The following is a 21448-nucleotide window of genomic DNA, read 5'->3' as shown; positions in this document are numbered from 1 at the left end:
AATCCCTCTGCAGTAAAATGAAGATACTCTTGATCGTCTTGACTTTTCCCATTTAAATCAGATGGCGGTTGGTTGGTGAAGGTGTTTTGGATCAAAAAGGGGGGGGCATCCTCCTGAGCAAACAGACAGGGACCATTATGCCAGCACCAGAGCTGGAGCTTTGGCAGTTCTTGACACTTTTCTTTTCTCTGTGGTGCTTTATTGGAAGCTGACCTCACACATCTGTCAAGGAATTGCTGCCTGCCTTCCTTTACTCCCCCACCCCCCCCAGCACAGGATCAGACGCATGGCAAAGAGCATATGAAAACACCGCAGCCCACCACTTGTGGGTAAATGTGTCAAAGCTGTTCCTGTGAGAACCTGGCTGATGTTCAAGACTTGGGCTGCTTTTATAAATGTGCCCTTTTACACCACAGTTTGCCTCTAACTTTAATAGGATGTGTTCCATATACGAACTCATTCTCTAGCACCTTTCACAGAGATGGCCCTAATTACCCTCGCCGAAGGGGAGGCGAGCGTATTGCAATTGGGTCTGTTTGTCTGTCCACGCGCATAACTCAAAAACTAGTAACCCAATCGACTTGAAATTTCTACAGAAGCAAGGTTCGGTCCGTGGCTCAGTCCTCCCCGAGAATGGCGTTGATCCGGATCTGGATCCAGATTCTAGAATTTTTTAAAGGATTCTTTAACATTGCGAGATAGGGCACTTTTTTGACACTTTTCTTAATTTCTTCAAAACATATGGCAGTATGGATCTGAAAAAAATCACACATAAGTACTCCTTAAAGGTCTATGACCATGACTAATTTTGGCCGGATCCGGATCACAATCCGGATCTAAGAGCTAATTTTTTCTAAAATCTGCATTTTCCAGGAGTCCATCCTGACCTAAATTTTGGAGCTAGAGACTTCAGATTTGGTGTGCACACTCATAGTTCATTCTAGTTTAATTTATGTTACATTTGTAGTTGTATCTTTTCCCGTTCCGGAGCAGCAAGCTAGCGCAGGTTTGGCCCCTCTGATCCGGAAGCCCTGTTTACTGTCTCACAAGATCCAATAGTCTATTGGAGGCGAGGGTCTGCAATCTCTGATTGTCTCTTGTTTGAAAATGCTTCATTAATGAATTTTAATTAAGTTTTATAATATTTGAAACATTCAAATGAAGTGATATGTGGGTGGAAGTTCCTCATGGGCAAACGAAAAAAGCACTCGGAGAGCGCAGGCCTCTGCCAAGCAGCTCATTCCCCTCCTAATTGGATTGATTGATCTGGATCATCACCAAAAGGTTCTAAATTTTTCTTGGTATCTTTATACACCAAACATGAAAAGTAAAAGTGAATTTCAGTTTTTTGTATTTTTATATATTTTCCTGACCTCATTCTGGATCCGATCCAGATGAAATTTGGTGGTGAGAGAGAGGCCCCCCCTCCCTACGTGACTGTGTCAAATTCCCTAAACATCGGTCAATAATCAACCGAGATATTGGGGAACAAATCTTGAACCTCCATTGACTGCAATGTTTACAAACATTCCCAAGTGATCCAGGATCCAGAATCTTTTCTGGATCATCACCAACCTTTCCGGAATATTTCATCAAGATCCGTCCGTTGCACTTTTTTGAGTTATCTTACTAACAGACAGACAACCAAATTCAAACCAGCAGTCACATGGTTACGCAGTAAACATTTGAGATTACATTCCACCAGGGAACCCAGTTGCTCTTTTCGGTCTTGCTGTCCGAGCTTTGGCACTTCCTCCAAGCTTCTCGGCAGAACGTCGTCATTGATGTCTCAAAGGCGAAGTCTTTGGGATCTCTGCACGTCATTTCTTTCGGGCTTTTAAATCTGCGCTCAGGCTCTTATCCCCGCCATATGAAGCCTGCTTATGAAACTGCAGTATTTGATTCCAACCCCAGATTCCAACAGCCTACTCAAAGGCTTGTCTTGTCTTGCCATCTAAGGGAAGCGGCAAGAGTAAAACATTACAGATGAAGTCATCTCTTAATGAAAGGGTTTGAAGTGCCTGAAACCATCATGGCTGACACATCGTCTTGTAAGAGTGTTTCCAGTGAGATACTGAGCTCTATATTTGTCGTTGCTAGTGGCCATCAGAGTTAGTTTGGCGCTACCTTGTAGTGGTGTTTGTAATTAGAATCACGTTTCACCACTGTCCTCCTTTGTGAAACAGACCAGGTTAGCTGCGATGTCTTGTCTGTGTCTAAGACAATGCTTAATAGAAGGAGTCGGCTGTTACACATACACTTGTCCGTGTGTGGTTTGGTGGCATGTGGACATAAATGGAGACCAGGATTGCCAGTAGCACTAGTAGCCCCCCCAGGGTTTAGGCTGCACCCCCCCCTCCTTCACACGAGTTTTACAGCCGGGGCTCCACTCTTTGAGGGCAGTAACAGAAGAGCAGTGCGTTTAACCTGTTTAACCCGTGTTCCTGTTATGTCTGTCCCTCCAGGGCTGTCAGCGCATCGTAGAGGACTGGCAAAGGATCCTGATGGTCAGATCGCTGGTCATCAGCCCCCACGAAGACATGAGGACTTGGCTGAAGTACGCCAGCCTATGTGGCAAGAATGGGCGCCTGGTCAGTGCGTTGGATCCATGTGTTCAAACCGTTCTGCCAATCCCATAACGTTCAGGAGGAATCAGTCATTGACAATTAGATCAGGCCAGCCAATGTGAAAAGGGTAGTCGCCCCGTTTAGGGGTGGAGTAGATGAAGGTAACCTGAGCCTGCAAGTATGTGGAATTAAAAGCAGCGCAGTGTTCCATCTTTCTGTCCACACCGTTCTGTTTGATTAAGAGGGACGCCACATAATTGGCCAATTTTTCTTTCCTCACTTTTTTCACACACACACACAGCAAGAGTCGTGAGGGACTGATAAACAAGATGCTCTTAGACAACATCAATCAACAAACTTAACTACATAGTAACAAGTACAAGTTTCATCAAGTTCTGTAAGAAGCCCGCTGAAGATGATTATGCCCCCCCCCCCCCCCCCCCCTTTGCCTCTGTCGCCCTTCTTCATCCTGACAGGCACTGGCCCATAAGACCCTGGTGCTCCTGCTGGGCGTCGACCCCTCCAAGCAACTCGATCACCCTCTGCCAACAGCCCACCCCCACGTCACCTACGCTTATATGAAGTACATGTGGAAGAGCGCCCGCAAGGTAGGAGCGCACAGACGTTCTGTGTTCAGCTGAAGGAGAACGACTCGTGTTTGTAAATATTTGCTGCTTTTTTGTTTCGTCGTCATACTTGACGAACGGACAGGGAAATGTTCTGTTGTTCCCATTCGTGACACAAACAACCACGAAAATCCAAACATGAGCAAGCAGTAGGAATGTTGTCTAGCAACCTGCTCAACAGGACAGCTGTTGTCATAGCAACTCTAGGGTTATGTCAAGAGCTAGGAGGGATAAGAGTGCAGCCAAAGGGCCTCGCCACCAGCAGCGCGCTGGCATCATATACCGTATGTTTCAATACACGTGCATCTATTCACACATTGTCCTCCTTACAATCCTGAACACAGATACACACACGTGTATTGTGTTGAGCTGTGCTCCAGAGCTCCAGTTCTCATTTAGGGGGCTTTGGTGAGTGGGAGTGTAAGCTCTACTGCTGCTCAGGCCAGCTGCGGTACCGGTCCCATTATGAAAATAAAAACCAAAGAAATAAAGGCCAGACGGGTATTTTCACATTCATTTCCAGAATGAGAATTTCTGTCCGTCGATCTCACAGCCTTTTTTCATGGGAAAATAATAGAACATTAGACAAAATGAGCTCATAGAATAAAAAAAAAAAACAGCGTGACCATGACAACAGAAGATTCCCTCTGAGTGCGCGGACATCAATGAAAAAGCATAAATCTGTGCCACATCTGGCAAAGCTTCACCAGCACGCCGGTGATGTCTGAGAGGACGGCGTGTTGGTCAGCATAGATATGAATCTGTTCACGTTATCACTGATCGTTTTCAGGCAGTTATTTTAGAATCCCAATGTCCAAACATTTCCTCTAAATGATCCTTTACCTCCCATCAATATTTGTTTCCTCCAGATCGATGCCTTCCAGCACATGCAGCACTTTGTGCAGGGGATGCAGCAGCAGGCCCAGCACGCCATCGCAGCTGAAGATCAACAGCATAAGCTGGAGCTCCACAAGCTCATGGCCAGGTTCGTCCTATTCTGCAGCCATTAAGCACCTTTTATACAGGAAGTGCGCCCAAATGTAACTACATTTAGATGAACCACAATTGGTTATCCCTTTAAATACTTAAGATTTCCCATAATTATTTTTTTCCCAAGGAGAGTTTTGACTCTGAAGTCTTTTCATATTTGCCATTGTATATAAAAAAAATAGGGGCCATGATTCTAGAGTCATAAAAGTGCTGCAGAGTCATAAACGATACTGTATGTTCAGGGTCCGGAGGATGGGATATGTTGTTGACTCTTGATTTTATTACCTGCTCCAAGAAGGTTCTGTTTTTTCTGGTGTTTTTCTGTCTGTCAGCAAGATAACTCAAAAAGTTAGATGGATGTTGAGGAAATTTTCAGGAAGTGTTGGGAATGTTACCTGGAACAGATGATTACATTTTGGTGTTGATCCAGAAGAGATCCTCGATTCTGGATCACTTTGAAATGTTCATTAATATTACAGTCAATGGAGCTTCAAAATATGTTTCTCAGTTGATTGACCTATGTTTATAGAATTTTACACAATCGTGTAGGATGACGTTCTCTATCTTACCACCAAATGTCATCTAGATTGGAACCGGATTGTGTATAGTATCGCATTTTAGATGGGGGGGGGGGGGGGGGTACACTTGCGTTTCCACCTACTGTGTATTATAACAGTGATAGAGATTTCTAATAAGCACCGTCTCATAGCTGAGTCGATTCCTCCACCAAGGAGGTTCTGCTTTTGTTAGTAGGAATTCGGATGAATGTTGATGAATAAGAATCGGAAGATGGGTCTTGGTCTAACTTAAATCCCATTAAAGTTTGAGAGCGCTCTGGATAACCATTTGGATGCAAAAAAAATCCTGATTTTCCCATTTACTTATAATGGAGGCTTTTTTTTCACTAAAAATCACAGTCATAAAGAGGTCCGATATGAACTATCATGCAAAATGCCTTCGGGATCTGATCCAGAATGAGGTCAGGAAAAAATATTCAATTTTAACATTGAAAACCCATTTATGGATTCAAAAATCAGTTAAAAATGCACATCGACTCTGATACTTGTACTTTTCATGGCTGGTGTATAAAGACACCAAGAACAATTTAGAACCTTTTGATGATGATCCAGATCACCATGTGGACGGTGTGAATCCAATTACGAGGGGAATGAGCTGCTTGGCGGAGGTCTGCGCTCTCCGATGGCTTTTCTAATTCTTTATAAACAAACTTGAAAGGACCTTTTGTTTTGTTTCTAATAATTCAGGTATTCCCTTGCTGAATTTGCACAAAAAGTATTATTTTGATATTGGATAATATAAGCACTGCAATAAATACAAATGCAATGTTTTTAAAAAAAGAAAAAAACAATCCTCAGTTTTCCTAAATCTAAAAGTATCATGCAGCATTCTTGTCAATGCACAGTCCTAGTTGTTTGCAAAGATCTAGTTGAGATGTGCTCAATTTCTGACATATCATTTACCAGCAGTCGCACACAGAAAACACCAAGCAGCATGCCAGATTGAGGGAGAAGCCTTTTCTGCCCGTGCATTGTAAACACTTGGGGTCATGTTCGGGCAGTCGGCTTCTTTTCCATTCGCATGACTCAGTCTGGCATAGCAATGCCTTTTACATGTCATCCTGTGGTCTCTCTTAAAGCTTGCCAGGTTTTTTAAATGTCTCACCTCAAGTATCCCAATTAAAGAATCGCTGTTGGCAGCTACTTATCACTGTCGTACCAGGGCACGGCGCCTGCAGGTATCACGGACCAGGTGCCTCTCCTGCACGCCGCTGGTGGGTTGCACTTAAACCCGTGGCAGATTTACTCTATCATCAGTCATCACTCAGCGAGCTGCTTTAAGGTGTTGTCAGCGCATCCCTAGATAAATAAAAAAACAACAACTTGAGATTAAAATACCTATCATGTGATTCATGCTCATTTACAATATTATGTAATGAAACATTTTGGTTCTCCAATTAACCCCCCCAAAAAAGAAGTTTGCGTGCTTTACTGGGTTCTCTAATATTTAAAGAGATACACAATGCCAGTTGAACATTTACTACGTGCCAGTGCAGGATACGGGGTGATTGCCGGGTTGCGCTGGTCGTAGCCTTCAGAGTAAGCAACGACTCGGAGGAGCAGACACATATAGGTAGGCAGGTGTAACATATAGTCTCATCTGGCTTAGTGCACAAACACAGAGCAGTCGTGTGCAATGTTCCGTTTCATAAATCATACAGTAGCGTGACGATAGACACGAGGGGCTTTTTATTTATTTCTGCATCTCCCTGTCAGTGACCCTGGCTGACTGGGGAATGCAAACAGATGGCTAGCATGCCGTCAGGCTAGCAGCGTCTCTCCAGGCTTTCATGAAAGCAGGTCCAGTCGTGTGGTATGGAGCCATGCCTGCAGCGCCCAGTCAAACATACATTTCTGAAATCACATGGACCTGCCCACTTTCCCAAGAGTCCAGCGTAGCTTCACCTGTTTCCCTTCCCGCATGCGACCAGTGGCGCTGGCATCTACTGTTCGCTATTCTTAAGACCCGCCCCCTTCCAGCCTGTTAGCAGTTAACCGAAAACATCTCGGCGTAGACACGCTGAACTCAAACTGTATGGAAAAGCACTCTGGAGAAGGAATTTCATCATTCTTAGAGACGATTTATTGCAGTTGATCTGCTCACAATGTCTCGATTGATGTCAGATGGGTTGACTACACAATGGAACGCTCCGTTTGGTGTAGCTGTATGTTAATGAAGCGTTTGGCGTCTTGGGGCCCATCAAACACAACTAGTCTGTTTGTTTGTAACCACGTGTGTTTGTGAGGCGGGGATGAAAAGAGCTAAATGCCCCACAGGGGGGCCACAGATCTTACTGTCAGCTCAAATGAATCGAGACAGCGGTTTGGATAAGTGGGAATCTCCAGATGGAGTCTCAGGAACCTTCAGCAGATGAACACGCCGTCGCCTCGAGTCACGATACGTTTGAAAAATGCCTGCTTGATTTACAAGCCCTGTATCGTTCACTGTTTTTAACGGGGGGGGGGCTGCCTTTGGGTCAACTCGATGTCACAGCTCGACTTTTATAAGAGATATATATATAATTGATTATTTGTGATTTGACCCCACTAGTGTTTTATCCTTATTATATAGACATTGTATCATTTCATGAATCTTCACTTTACATTGATCTCAGCAACACGATGACCTTTAGGTTGAAATGATACAATTGAAGGTCAGAAAATCTGACTCAGTGCGTTTACGATTTGCCGAATTAAGTTGATAGGAGTCGACGCTCAACTTCATTTTTAGCTTTACATGCGTTGAATTAGAGGATTGAGTCCAAAATGGACTTGGCGGGGGTGGGGGGGGGGGATTTTTCTCACAAATGAAAGAGGAGGAAGGAGGAAACACCAATTGCCTCCTCTGTATTTATCACTCTTCCTTGTAGATGCTTCTTGAAGCTGGGCGAGTGGCAGCTCAGTCTGCAGGGCATCAATGAGAGCACCATCCCTAAAGTCCTGCAGTATTACAGCCATTCCACAGAGCATGACCGCAACTGGTACAAGGTCAGTTCCTCCCTTTCAAAGTCTAACCTTTCACTCCTGACTTCTCTCTGGCTGCAGTTAAACTTCAGCTGGCGGCGCGTGAGGAGGCTGACCTATCGATGCGTCATCGGCAAAGCGTCGGGCCCCATTTTACTGCCCCTGCAACCAAACATATCAGTCGCTTATTACGTTTTTGCTGACGTGTGCTAGAGCGTTAGATGTGGAAGTCATTCGCAGTCCCACTAATCCCGTTTCCCCCCCCCCCCCCCCACTTGATGCCGTCTTGTAAAAAAAAAAAAGGCCTGGCATGCCTGGGCGGTGATGAATTTTGAAGCAGTGCTGCACTACAAACACCAGAACCAAGGCCGTGACGAGAAGAAGAAGCTGAGGCATTCCAGCGTGAACAGCGCGAACAGCGAAGCCAGCAACAGCGACAGCGAGGTCGACAGCACTGACCACAGCCCCATTCCATCGCCGGGCCAGAAAAAGGTCAATGAGGTGAGAGTCCCACACAGAGAGAGAGAGAGAGAGAGGGAGGCCGTCTCCTCAGCCATACATGGTCCCCCAGCTCACCCAGTCCCTCGCTCCTTTAGCCGTTCTTTTAGTTCAACGAGAGAAAGTGTCTGATGGTTGCTTCCCCTCCGCAGGACCTCTCAAAGACGCTGCTCCTCTACACGGTTCCTGCTGTGCAGGGCTTCTTCCGCTCTATTTCCCTGTCCAGAGGCAATAACCTGCAGGACACACTCAGGTCAGTTAAAAGCCAGTAACCACACACACACTGGCTAGGATGTCCAAGCAAACACACAGCACATTCATAGATACCAAACTAAAGGGGCGTGTGGGGTTAGGAGGACCTCTAGTGGAGGAGGTGAATGAAGTTTCTGCTTATTAACGTCCATCTTCTGCTCTGCTCAGGGTTCTGACTCTGTGGTTTGACTATGGTCATTGGCCGGAGGTGAATGAAGCGCTGGTGGAGGGCATAAAGACAATTCAAATAGACACCTGGCTGCAGGTAACTCAAGCACGCACACACACACACACACACACACACACACACCGCATTTGATGTGATGTCAGCCTGGAGGTTATGCAGTGTGATGAATAGACTGTATTCATGCCAGAAGTTAGCGCTGGTAGATCATTCATGTTCACATAAATCAAAGCATGTCTGCGGATCTTGCAGTCGGTCTTTAGTTCATCTGTCTTCCGGTGCAGGTGATCCCTCAGCTCATCGCCCGGATCGACACTCCTCGAGCTCTGGTGGGTCGCCTCATCCATCAGCTGCTGACAGACATCGGGCGGTATCATCCACAGGTGCATCTGCTGACGTCGCCATGGAAACGCAAAGAGTGGCTCTTGTTTACCGTTGGATCTCTCCCCCCCCCCTCCAGGCTTTGATATACCCGCTGACTGTGGCCTCCAAGTCCACCACCACTGCCCGCCACAATGCTGCAAACAAGATCCTGAAGAACATGTGTGAACACTGCAACACGCTGGTTCAGCAGGCCATCATGGTACAGAAGGCTAGACTTCCTGTAATTCAGTTTAGAACAAGGCTCAAGGTTCTCTTCAGCTTTCATTTTTATATTTCTGTGTTGCCTTCTTTCATAGAAGACTAAAGTTCCTCACTACTTCCGCCAGCTCATATTCACTGGCTTTAACTTCTTGTTTCCTTTTCTTGAACGTAAACATGTCATATTTTTCATCTCAAAAGTTTTAAAATGGATATGGATATTATCCTTACACACCAGCTATTTTTTATTTTGTTGTCATTCTGATCTTTGCATCCCTTCGTCTTCATCAAGGTGAGCGAGGAGCTCATTCGAGTGGCCATCTTGTGGCATGAGATGTGGCACGAGGGCCTCGAAGAGGCGTCTCGACTTTATTTCGGTGAGCGTAACGTCAAGGGCATGTTTGCTGTGCTTGAGCCCCTCCATGCCATGATGGAGCGAGGACCGCAGACCCTCAAGGAGACGTCGTTTAACCAGGTGCGTGTCGGCTTTGATGGGAGTTTTGTCTCAGTTACTGTTGTTCTGTGGACTCTAACTGCTGCTTTGGACAAAAAAAAACAAAGCACCGGAACATTTTGTTCCCGATTGTGTTCCTTAAGGACGTTTTTACTTGATGTCAACCGGTGTAGATTTGATTAACAAGCCCGATCAGCATTATCTGGCCCATCTAACATCAGGCCAAGTCAGATTTGTGAAACGGCACAGCCCTGAACTTCGTGGAAAGGTTTAACCTTGTTATTCCATGTTAAGTGAAACACATTTATTTCATGGTCACAAATGAACAGTGAATTCTTGTATGGCTTGTCCTTTCTTACTTTATAGCCCCGAGTTATTCCAGATGTTTCCATTCATGCCTTTGCAGATGTTCACTCTTAAAATGCAAAATAGTTGCCGAAGTTCTTGTTTAATCGAGTTGGATATTGCTGTTTAGCGTTTGCTTTAAATCGACCGGCTTTGGCAAACCGGTTTTCCTGTAATTGGATGAATCACTGCACAGAAACAGAGGGTGATGATTTCCTCTTTGTGCTGCAGGCTTACGGCAGGGACCTGATGGAGGCTCAGGACTGGTGCAGGAAGTACATGCGTTCTGGGAACGTGAAAGACCTGACACAAGCCTGGGACCTCTACTACCACGTCTTCAGACGCATCTCCAAACAGCTGCCGCAGGTGGGCTTCTGCTGCCAACAGCATCATGTTGGTTGCTTCATCCGACGTAAAAGTCAAGCACACAGACTACTGTGAATCTGATAAATGCGGATCAGAATTTAAGCTTAGCCTTAGATTACAGCTGGCGTCCAGCCAGTTGTGCTTACTGCTTGTCCACATGCCCTAAATTGTTGTTTGATCTCATGACTCAGAAAACCAAACCCAACGATCCTGTGATGCAGCCGAACTGGACTTGTTTGATTTATTTCCGATCATTAAACAAGACACCAAAAAATGTGGTTGAAACATTAACTTTAATCCTGAGTTACCATGTAGGGTGACTGCGAGCAACTGTTTTCAAACCAGTTTGGAATCATAATTAAACGGTATTACAGGAGCAAATCTGAGGCTTTCATTTATATTAACTTTATGTTGACAGTAGATGCAAGCACCAGTTTGATATTTTCTTCTGGACCTGCAGCAGCAACTTGAGAAAGGTTTCATTCGGTTTGCTCTTCCTTCAAGTCTGTGTCATTGTTATTTGATATTTAAGCGTTTTTCTGTGAGCCCGGTGCATGTAAACAATCTGGATCGCCAGACTTAGGCTCTTCTGGGTAGGAGGTAGGAGCAAACATCCCACAATGCTAGCATCCTTTAAAAGGCTCTCGTTCCAATGATGATCCTCATCACCACCAAAAGATGAGGATTGTTCCAAGAACCACATCTTTCATCAATCTGTCCGTCCAATCAACAAACAAGCACATTAGTGCCATCGGAGACATGACCTCATTTTGTTGAGGTCATTATTTTTAAACATTTGTTACTGCAGATTTCATTCCTGGAGTTTATGAGTAGTAATGGTTCAAACATGTTGCATTTGTTTTGGCCTGGGTTCTCGTTTGCACGAGTACCTGAAGGATTATTTCAGCCTCTCGTGCAGCTAACTGTTACGATGATGAATTACTGTTTTATTCTGTCACTTTTTCAGCACCACCTAAATGCAATTAATCTGCTGAAAAACCGTGAAACAGCTGTTTCTTCCACAATTAAAGCACTTTTTATGTCATCAAAGATTCCAATAAAGTGTGTGGCTCAATACGTCAGTCTCCCAAAAATGTGGGTGTGATAATAGTCATTCCCTTTCCCATGGAAACGGAGTCCCAGAAGCTGTTTTAGCTGTTTCGTTTGTGAAGAAATATTTAAGATGCATTTGCTTTGGTGTTTACTCAAAGCCTGCTCGGTCAGTCCTCAGTAAATGGCTCCAATTTTACTGAGAGCACGTCTCACTGCTTCTGGAATGAAGATAAAATTTAAATGACTAATATCATGATGATGATGAATATATTTGTTAGATAGAATGTTAGAGTACAAGTACAGTCAAACAGTAGCATGTATTACAGTACAAGTACAGTCAAACATCCTGTCTAAGAGGAGCATTTCAAAAGAGCCCTTGCTCCGTCTCCAGGATGTGCGCATACAGGAGACCCAGAGCAGGTTGCAGCTGTGCTGAAGTAAGCAGACATTGGTGTCTGGACCTGAATGGTAGCCTGTAAGTAACCTGCAGCAGTCGAGTTTGATTGAGATCAAATCACTGATGGTTCAATGCATACAAGCATATGTATAAAAATCTTTTTTTCTTTTAAAGAGCACATATTATACACTTTTCCTCAAGTTAACACGGTTCCCAGACACTTGAGTGTCTGAAATATCTGCGACAGTCTTTGGTCAAAATAAACAGATGCTGCAGGACAGCATCCCTCTTTTCTGTCTCAAACTGCTCTGTCAGAAAACCCTCTGAAAACTAAAGTTGCCTTTGTGTGTGCATGTGCACGCACATCTTGTGCATCTCTGTGACATCACAGGGGGAGAGATTGCTACTCGTTTCTGTACTTGATTCCAGAACTACGAAGGATTGACTTGATGGTTTATTTTGCTGTTTTTGGGTTGATAATGACCCAAAGCCACCAAAATAGTGTAGAAACATGTGAACAGTGAGCGTTTCATAATATGTCTCCTTTAAAGATTGCATACAAGCACCTTTCTGCATCAAATATCTTAGTTTTGGTATGAGTTGAGCTCATAACAAAGCATAGTTCAACAGTTCTGGGTACATGCTGTTTTAGCGGTGCAGTTGTCTCCCCCAAGCAACTAGTCTTGATTATTTCCTCCTGTGCTCTCCCTCAATTTTCCACTCAGCTGACCTCCCTGGAGCTGCAATATGTGTCTCCAAAGTTGCTGATGTGCCGAGACCTGGAACTGGCCGTACCGGGCACATACGATCCCAACCAACCCATCATCCGCATCCAGTCCATCGCCCCCTCCCTGCAGGTTATCACCTCCAAGCAGCGTCCACGCAAGCTCACCATCATGGGTAAGGCTGGGAGGAAATCGCACATTCACGAACCCTATTAGATAAAATAGTTCAAAGAAATATCTGTCGTCACAAGTCATAATCTCTATGCTGGCATGAACGTTAGAATGTTCAGAATTAATAACCAAAACAACAAAATACCCGTGGACGTAATTTATCAGTGGTGATATAGTTCATTGTGTGCAAGAAACACCAGAGGGGGGGAAATGACAAGCAATATCAAACTTTGAAGGAAATTAATAGCAAAATCACCTCAAAAAAGACTGAAAATGAATTATGCCTGTTTTCTTTTTTTGGGTCTTCTTTTATTACCTCAAGACAAATGATGCATTCAGGCACAGATTGAATTCTGGGGTTCCACCCAACAGCATATCCTGTCCTTCTCAACATCGTGTGTCCTCTGCTTTGTTAAAAGCAGCCCTCCGTTGAGCAACCCCACGTGCTTCTCTGCATCGGCCTCACGCTGCACAACATGATGCCTCCACCTGATGTACCGTATTAGTGTTACACAGCGCACTCCTTAAAAGACTGGAGCCACTAAATCAACTGACACCTGAAGCCAGGCTTTACATTAAGACCTGTCATCAGCTGCAGGCTTCGATTTACCATCAGCGCTCTTTCCCCTTTACTGGGAAGGGACTGGAGACTCCGTCTTGTTCCACTGGATGCACAGGTTGCCCCAGTAAAAGTATGCCACCTTTACTCATTACAGTGTTGAGAAATCAGAACATTGTTTGTGTTCCACCATCAGATCCATTTTCTTCTTGTCATGCTGAAAATGAGATTTTGGTCTTGAGTGAGTTGATGCCACACGATGCTTGCCAAAAAGCACACGCCATTAGGGATTGAACTGCGCCTCAACTTTGGTGCTGCTAAAGGCCAGCATGGAGTCTGCTGCACAATCACGACAGGGCTCTTTTCTTTATGGCCCATAAAGTGATGGATTATTGGGATAAAGCCGACAGTCGGAGCGATGTGGTTCATATAAAGTAATTTACTGCCTGCTCTAACTCACTGGACGTCGCTTTTGGAGGAAGCAGTGGGGATGCAGCTGTGGAGCAGCAGCAGGAGAGCTCCCTGTAGAAAACAGCCGACGCTGCCAGATCCATAAACAGCTCCTTAGTACTTAAGACGCTCACTGTTGTTGTTGTGGCGCCCGCTACAGGCAGCAACGGCCACGAGTTCATGTTCCTGTTGAAGGGCCACGAGGACCTGAGGCAAGACGAGAGAGTCATGCAACTGTTCGGTCTGGTCAACACCCTGCTGGCCAACGACCCGGCGTCCTTACGCAAGAACCTCAGGTAGCGCTCAAATCATCTCCACGCACACACGAAGCACACAAATGTGAGGCTAATTGAAACAACGACGGACACCTTTACGAGTCATGCCTTTTCTTTGTGTTCAGCATTCAGCGCTACGCCGTCATCCCCTTGTCCACCAACTCGGGCCTGATTGGCTGGGTGCCTCACTGCGACACGCTGCACGCCCTCATCAGAGACTACAGAGAGAAGAAGAAGATTCTGCTCAATATCGAGCATCGCATCATGCTCAGGGTGAGGGGCCACTGACATCCGCTGAGGAGAGAAAACACTGAATATGTCCCGTTGCTCATTAGGTATTAAGTTGTGCTGGTTTTTTTGTGGGTAATTGAGCCGTTGAATTGCTCGTGGCTAATTACTGAAGAGCGACAGTTGGTCTCGCTGATGAAATGTTTGTAAATCTGTCATCTTCACAGATGACGTCTTTGCTAAATACTAAATTGATTCATCAAAGCTGAGGAAGCATCTGTTTCCAATGATGATACTGATGAATACCAATCACTCTTTAATGAAAATACAGGTCCTTAATTGTCAGAAATGAATTGCATACCTCTGCTCCGGAAAGCCCTATTAGTTAAAGCAGAGCATACGCACACACACACACACGCAGACACGCACACACACGCACCTAATTGTGCTCACTAAACCATCACTACAAGAAGCAAAGGAGCCCCGGATGGCTCATGGGAGAAGAGAATGAGCTCATTAGGACAATGGGAGAGGTTTAATTATGAGCAATACATAGAGAGAGGCAAAAGAAATGGCAAGGCTCCGGGAGAAAGGTAGGCTGAAGATCCAGTTCCACTGGTCCACGATGGGATGGGGGGCATTGTGTTCAACCAGGATTCAAGGAATAAAGGGATGAAAAACAACCAGCCTTGTCAGACTGCGTGCGGAGCGGCAGAAAATGTCACTCAAAATCAACAAGGATCGTTATATTGAACGTTCTGAAAAACTGACCTGTCGTTCCAGCAGTAATCCTGAAAACTGGACCTCAATACGACCTTTGTGTCCTGACTTCAGTTCAATAACCAACAACAAACTGAGGAGCGTCAACCATTGTGCAAATGTTGTCATGGCAGATTGAAATGTTCACTGATGCAGTTCAGTTTCAGCCTTCAAACAGCAGTCAGTCAGTCAGTCAGTCAAGCCATCCAGCAGTTTGAGATCAAAGATGAGGAGGATGGGACAGCGAGACGATGAATTGGATTGTATTTCTTCAGAGTGGAATGCAGCCTAATGGGTAGCACGGTTAGCAGGAGCTAAAGTAGCATTGCCAGTTCTCCCTTGTGAATGCAGAGAGTTGCGTCAGGAATTGCATCTGGCATAACATTTGCCCAAATTGTTTTTTTTTATGTAAATCAACATAAATAAGAAAGACATACCAGCATGGTCGAGGCCTGGGCTAACAGCGTTGTTAACCCACCGGACGCTGCTGCAAATTGGATGACTGTGGCTCGAAGACGGAGACGAAGAAGAGGAGGAAAACGGGTGCATCAGGAGCGGGAGAGGATGGAATGGAAATGTTTAGGAGTGGGTGACGCTGCTGCTCTGTAACCTGAAACACGACACTCCATCATAGCTAAAGGCTTATTCTGTCCATGCTCAGCTGCAGGGTGACCATGAATCTGATGCTGAACCCAAAACAAAAATCACTATCCTTCTAATGGATTCACTTCACTAAACGTGTCCCTGGTGTCCTTCTAAACACCTGCATATCTCTGGACCGCGAATGCAAAGCTCGAGTTGACACGCCTTTCCCTTCAGATGGCCCCAGACTACGACCATCTGACGCTGATGGAGAAGGTGGAGGTGTTTGAGCACGCCGTCAACAACACAGCTGGAGACGACCTGGCCAAGCTCCTGTGGCTGAAGAGCCCCAGCTCCGAGGTGAGGTGCTCTGCTCTTCTCCCAGCTTGGGGGAGCGGGTTATAGGGTGCGTTCAGGGGCTGTAGTCACTGTCTGTTCCTGAACACTCAGACCTTCAAACCGACTCCATGCCATAACGTTTGAAGCGTATTCTGCACATTCAAATGGAACTCTGTCTTCGCAGCCTTCCAGACGTTGTCATTTTGAATAACGCTGTACTGTAACACGATCGGCTCGAGGAGCGCTCGTAACGCAGAGCTCTTGTCTTCTCCAGGTGTGGTTTGATAGGAGGACCAATTACACCCGCTCCCTTGCTGTGATGTCCATGGTGGGCTATATCCTGGGACTGGGTGACAGGTGAGCTCTTCAGCAAAGACAGTTCTTCATCTATTTCACATGTGTCAAACTCAAGGCCCGGGGGTCAAATGTGGCCCTCCAAGTCATTTTTTATGGCCCCCGAGAACTGTGTGCAGACATGTGTTTTTGTAAAATGCTGCATCTCACACATGTTCTTAACAGCCCACATTTGTTGGTTGTTCTGCAGTTCTGTCCCTCTCAACTGTGACAAAAGAGTTTTGAACAAAGTAAATGCAATAACTTGTGTTGGATGATATTTTTCTTTATTTATTATTTAATATTATTTTCTTGAATAAGTTTGATTATTGATCAATGGAGGTTTTCTTAACCTGATCAATTGAAAGGATTTATGTTATAATAACAGCAATAATCTATCCATATATGTTTACAACTATACAATTGAATATGCAATGTTTGTAACTTAAATAGTGAACTGATCAAACGGAATATGCTGAAATATTGATCCCGGCTACATATGGTGCTCAGGATCAGCACTGGACAGCTCCATAGGCAGTCGCTATAAATGGAGCTGTCCAGTGCTGATCCTGAATGTGACGTCTTTTCCGCGGCATTGACTCGGGGAATGTTCTTTATCTTGCCCACTTCGGTTGTTTTTTTTTGGTTTGCTCATGTCCATAACAAGACAAGGTGGTGGCTTTTTGGTTTTGCTTTGATTTTGTATTGATTATCTTTGTTCCTGCGTGATGATTGTATTTGAATGGAACTTTTCCACATTATTAGATGTGTTAATTTATTCCCATCACAAACTTTGGTTCATACTTATGATTTTTCTCATTTACAGTATGGCTTTATCTCTAACAATTTTTAAGTTACAACCTTTTAAAAAAGTGATATCAAAACTGAATATTTTATTGTAATTACTGTGGTGGCTAAAGAGTCAAATAAAAAACCAAATAGTTATTTAACAGCATGTAAATAAGGAGTATTTACATTTATTATACATTAAATGACATTACATTTAGTTACATTTTTACTGTGTTACGGTTTACATTTGGCCTTTGGAGGGCAAACATAATGCTAATGTGGCCCTTGGAGAAAATGAGTTTGACACCCCTGATCTATTTTGTGTGCACTGTGAATAATACATGCTTATATCCTCAAGGCATCCGTCCAACCTGATGTTGGACCGGTTAAGTGGAAAGATCCTCCACATCGACTTCGGAGACTGTTTTGAGGTGAGAGAGGAGCTTTCCTTTCCTTTCCTTGATTTGATTTTCAATTTACCAGAGACCGACTGTCGTTAAAACCTTCAACAGGTTGCCATGACCAGAGAGAAGTTCCCTGAAAAGATCCCCTTCAGACTGACCAGGATGTTGACCAACGCCATGGAGGTACCAGCTCCGTGTTCACACGCTGTCCTCCACATCTAAAGTGTGGGAATCTTGCAGCAGCCAGGAAAATGTCCACGCCAGTTTCAGAAGTCAAAAGCAGAAACATATTCTGAGCGAGTTGTTGTTTTTCCACATTCATCAAGGCACCCCCCCCCCCCCCCCCCCACACACACACACACACACACACACATAAAGCAGGCTGAAAGCGAAGGCTGCTTCTGCTCTGCTTTCTCCATTTGAGTCAAAATAATCCTTTACCTTTTCCGAGCGTGCTCTGCTGGAAGCCGAAGCCGCTGCACCTTTTGTTGAAGGAGTCGAGAAGAAAAAAGAATTACAGACGACTTTACTATCACGCATTGGTTCTAGTTGCATCATGGCTAAAAGAAAGGACCTAAAAGAAGTTTGCTGCAGTTAGGTGTGTCTTTGATTGGCTGCCAGGTGACAGGTTTGGACGGGAACTACCGGATCACCTGCCACACCGTGATGGAGGTGCTGAGGGAGCACAGGGACAGCGTCATGGCCGTGCTGGAGGCCTTTGTCTACGACCCGCTGCTCAACTGGAGGCTCATGGACAGTAAGCGATCCTCAGCCAGCCGAGACATTCTGTAACGTAGAGTTCTGGGCGGGGTGCGACAGCTTGAACAGAGCTGTTTTTGTTTTTAGCAGAACAGTAACTCGTTGTAAAGGTTAAAGAAGAGCTTGATTTTTGTGCGTTTATAAAGGTCAGAGCAGAGCAATCTTGTTCAGCAGATGACGAATACAATATAAAGCGAGGAGGGGAAAAAAACAAAATCCTTGTTCTCACACATCTCCATGGTTTCACTGCAGCGATCACCAAAGGCAACAAGCGTTCCCGCACCAGGACCGACTCGTACACCGCGGGGCAGTCAGTGGGTGAGTCTGGGTCCGGGCTGCGGCTCCGTCTTCCTGTCTCCTGCTTAATAACGTACGAATGGGTTTAAATCCGTGACCGCGTTGTGTCCTCCCAGAGGCCCTCGAGGGAATAGACCTTGGAGAGACGACACACAAGAAACCCGGGACCACGGTGCCTGAGTCCATTCACTCTTTCAGTGAGTCACCACTTCCCTTCCGCAGTCTTCTTTTCATCTCTCGCCGCTCATTTCACCACGACGCCGAGGTCTCTGGCTGTCACGAGTGATCGGTGCAGCCGCCGTGCCGCTGCCAGGCAGCACTTATGCCCAATTTCCTGGCGCTGCAGAGAGACAAAGAGCTTTTAGTTTTCCTTAGAGTGTCTGTATTTGATGCAAGGATGTGTTTTCTTTCTAGTTGGAGATGGTTTGGTTCAACCTGAGGCCCTCAACAAGAAGGCCATTCAAATTATCAACAGGGTCAGAGATAAACTGACAGGTAAGGCCTGCAGCACTCGAAAAGCACCCGCGTCCGTGCACAAGAAGGAACGAAACCTGTGCACGTTGATTAAGAACTCAAGTCAGATCATTGTACTGCAGAAATTCCTTTAATAAAATATTGACTTGCAGTACTTTTTACTAGATACATTTATAGTACCGTATTTTTCGGATTATAAGTCGCAGTTTTTTTCATAGTTTGGTCGGGGGTGTGACTTATAAATCGGAGCGACTTATATATGCTTTTTTTTATTACCGTACCCATATCCGCAGCAGGTCTCCAAGGTGAACAGCCTCTGGCATGTTAGATCAAGGTAGCTGTAAGGGAAGTCGGCAAATCAGATCCGTAACTTCGGGATAAGGATTGGCTCTAAGGGCTGGGTCGGTCGGGCTGGGGTGCGAAGCGGGGCCGGGCTCGAGCCGCGGCTGGGGGAGCAGTCGCCCCGTCGCCCTCCCCTCCCCGCGCGGCGCGCGCGCCCGCCTGGCGGGGTTTCCCCGTCCCCTTGCCCCCATGCCCCTCATCCTCCGTCCGCGCGAGCGCGGTGCGGCGCCTTCGCCGGCGTCCGCCCGCGAGATGACATGTATGTTGTTTGGTGTTGGATTTTATCAAATAAATTTTCCCCAAAAATGCGACTTATCCTCCAGTGCGACCTATATATGTTTTTTTCTTCTTAATTATGCATTTTTTGGCTGGTGCGACCTATAATCCGGAGCGACGTATAATCCAAAAAATACGGTATATAATATTTTCCAAAGACAAAACAAGTCCTAAAAATGCTGGGCGGCTGCAGTTGTGGAATCTCAGTCTGGTGTGCTGTGTGGGTTTTGTCCCTGCAGGTCGAGACTTCGCTCATGACGAGACGCTGGATGTGCCGACACAAGTGGAGCTGCTGATCAAACAGGCCACGTCGCACGAAAACCTGTGCCAGTGTTACATCGGATGGTCAGTAATGCGGGGCCTCTTTAGACCCGCCGAGAGACTCTGCTTGATTTAAAGCATATGTGTCAAACTCAAGGCCCGGGGGCCAAATGTGGCCCTCCATGTCATTGTGTGTGGCCAACGAGAGCTGTGTGCAGACATGTGTTTTTGTAAAACGCTGCATCTGTCACACATGTTCTTATCAGCTCGCAATTGTTGGTTGTTCTGCAGTTCTGGCCCTCTCGACTGTGTTGGATGATATTTTTCTTCATTTATTATCTACTATTATTTACTTGGATAAGTTTGGTTATTGATTGATCTCTTCTGGATCGTCACCAAAATTTAATTGTCTGTTCCTGGTAACATTCCCAACATTTCCTGAAAATATCATCAAGGTCCGTATAGAAAGTTTTAAGTTGTCTCGCTAACAGACGGCGGCGATCACACAACCTCCGCCTCGCCTTGGCGGAGATAATTACAGCAGTAAGCTATCAAAATGTAATGTTTGTACATGTAGTAGTACTAAGTAATAAATACAGTTATTTAGCAGCATGTTAAGGAGTAGTTACATTTACTTTACATTACATTTAGTTACATTTACACTGTTTTACGTTGCAACTGGCCCTTTTTGGGCAACCATAATGCTGATGGGGCCCTCGGATTTAAAGTGACTCGTTCTTTTATTCTTTCTTCAGGTGCCCATTCTGGTGAAGAACTGTCTCCTGCATCCGGGCTTCGAGTTCAGTATTTCCTCACTGGTAAACCAGGAAGAAGTGACTCAACGCAGAAAGATATCCCACTGGAAAATGTACGGAACAGAAACGTATTATTATTATTATTATTATTGCTAAATGACACAATTTTCCAGTGGCATGTTTTATGAGAACGTGTCCCATCGGTCATAATTGACCTCTAAATGTCGCCATGGCTTCAAATGAATGTTCCTTCCTTCACACCGTTTGCTGGAAGCGCTCTTCTTAATAAGTTGACATTTCTTACTTCGCATATGCTTCATAGAAACCCATCAGTCTGTTGTATTTTTGTGTTAATAACTGTTAATAATGGCGGTTTAGCAGTCAGATGATCATAATGTGCTGTATGGACATTTGTGTGCCATTAAACCCTGTACAGAAACCATTGTGTTCCTTTGAGATTTTACAGTTTAAAAAAACAACAACGATTGAAACGTATTTCTGGAATCAGGTATTGTTTCTGTTCAATTCAAAGCTCCGCCCCCCATTTGTTTTTTCTTCTGGTGCCCACAGAGGGGCACTCTGACTCCTAAAATGATCCTCCTTCATCTTCTGCCCCTGTCGGACCTGTGATTGTGAGCCCCCCCCCCCCCCCCCAGAATAGAAACAGAAACACCTCGGATTCTGAACATCCTTCCCTCACACTGATGAAACACAGCTTGCTCTATATTTATCCTCCTTCGGCCACACGGGGACAAAACATAAGAGTCATCGACAAACATAACTGAACCTGATGGAGCAGAATGCGGGGGCGGCG

At 45.2% G+C, this 21448-nt stretch overlaps 1 protein-coding gene across 1 annotated transcript in view; it reads left to right on the top strand.

The window, feature by feature from the left end:
- The window catches only part of mtor (mechanistic target of rapamycin kinase), a 75405-nt gene extending 54338 nt beyond the window's left edge, over window positions 1-21067 (top strand). The window contains exons 35-58 of the mRNA XM_068752653.1: window positions 2466-2591; window positions 3044-3175; window positions 4063-4178; window positions 7632-7749; window positions 8029-8226; window positions 8376-8476; window positions 8644-8740; window positions 8944-9042; window positions 9120-9242; window positions 9534-9716; window positions 10272-10406; window positions 12582-12756; window positions 13922-14057; window positions 14162-14309; window positions 15843-15965; window positions 16219-16301; window positions 17425-17497; window positions 17579-17653; window positions 18092-18227; window positions 18482-18547; window positions 18643-18723; window positions 18941-19021; window positions 19858-19963; window positions 20635-21067. Coding sequence (XP_068608754.1) covers window positions 2466-2591; window positions 3044-3175; window positions 4063-4178; window positions 7632-7749; window positions 8029-8226; window positions 8376-8476; window positions 8644-8740; window positions 8944-9042; window positions 9120-9242; window positions 9534-9716; window positions 10272-10406; window positions 12582-12756; window positions 13922-14057; window positions 14162-14309; window positions 15843-15965; window positions 16219-16301; window positions 17425-17497; window positions 17579-17653; window positions 18092-18227; window positions 18482-18547; window positions 18643-18723; window positions 18941-19021; window positions 19858-19963; window positions 20635-20650 — 2727 coding nt within the window. The 3' untranslated portion in view covers window positions 20651-21067. The remainder of the gene's footprint in view (window positions 1-2465; window positions 2592-3043; window positions 3176-4062; window positions 4179-7631; window positions 7750-8028; window positions 8227-8375; window positions 8477-8643; window positions 8741-8943; window positions 9043-9119; window positions 9243-9533; window positions 9717-10271; window positions 10407-12581; window positions 12757-13921; window positions 14058-14161; window positions 14310-15842; window positions 15966-16218; window positions 16302-17424; window positions 17498-17578; window positions 17654-18091; window positions 18228-18481; window positions 18548-18642; window positions 18724-18940; window positions 19022-19857; window positions 19964-20634) is intronic.
- The last annotated feature ends 381 nt before the right edge of the window (window positions 21068-21448 follow it).

This window comes from Brachionichthys hirsutus, chromosome 2 (genome assembly GCF_040956055.1).
Source record: "Brachionichthys hirsutus isolate HB-005 chromosome 2, CSIRO-AGI_Bhir_v1, whole genome shotgun sequence".
NCBI lineage: Eukaryota > Metazoa > Chordata > Actinopteri > Lophiiformes > Brachionichthyidae > Brachionichthys > Brachionichthys hirsutus.
The sequence above is the reverse complement of the archived record's forward strand: the minus strand, read 5'-3'. Positions and strand labels throughout refer to the sequence as shown.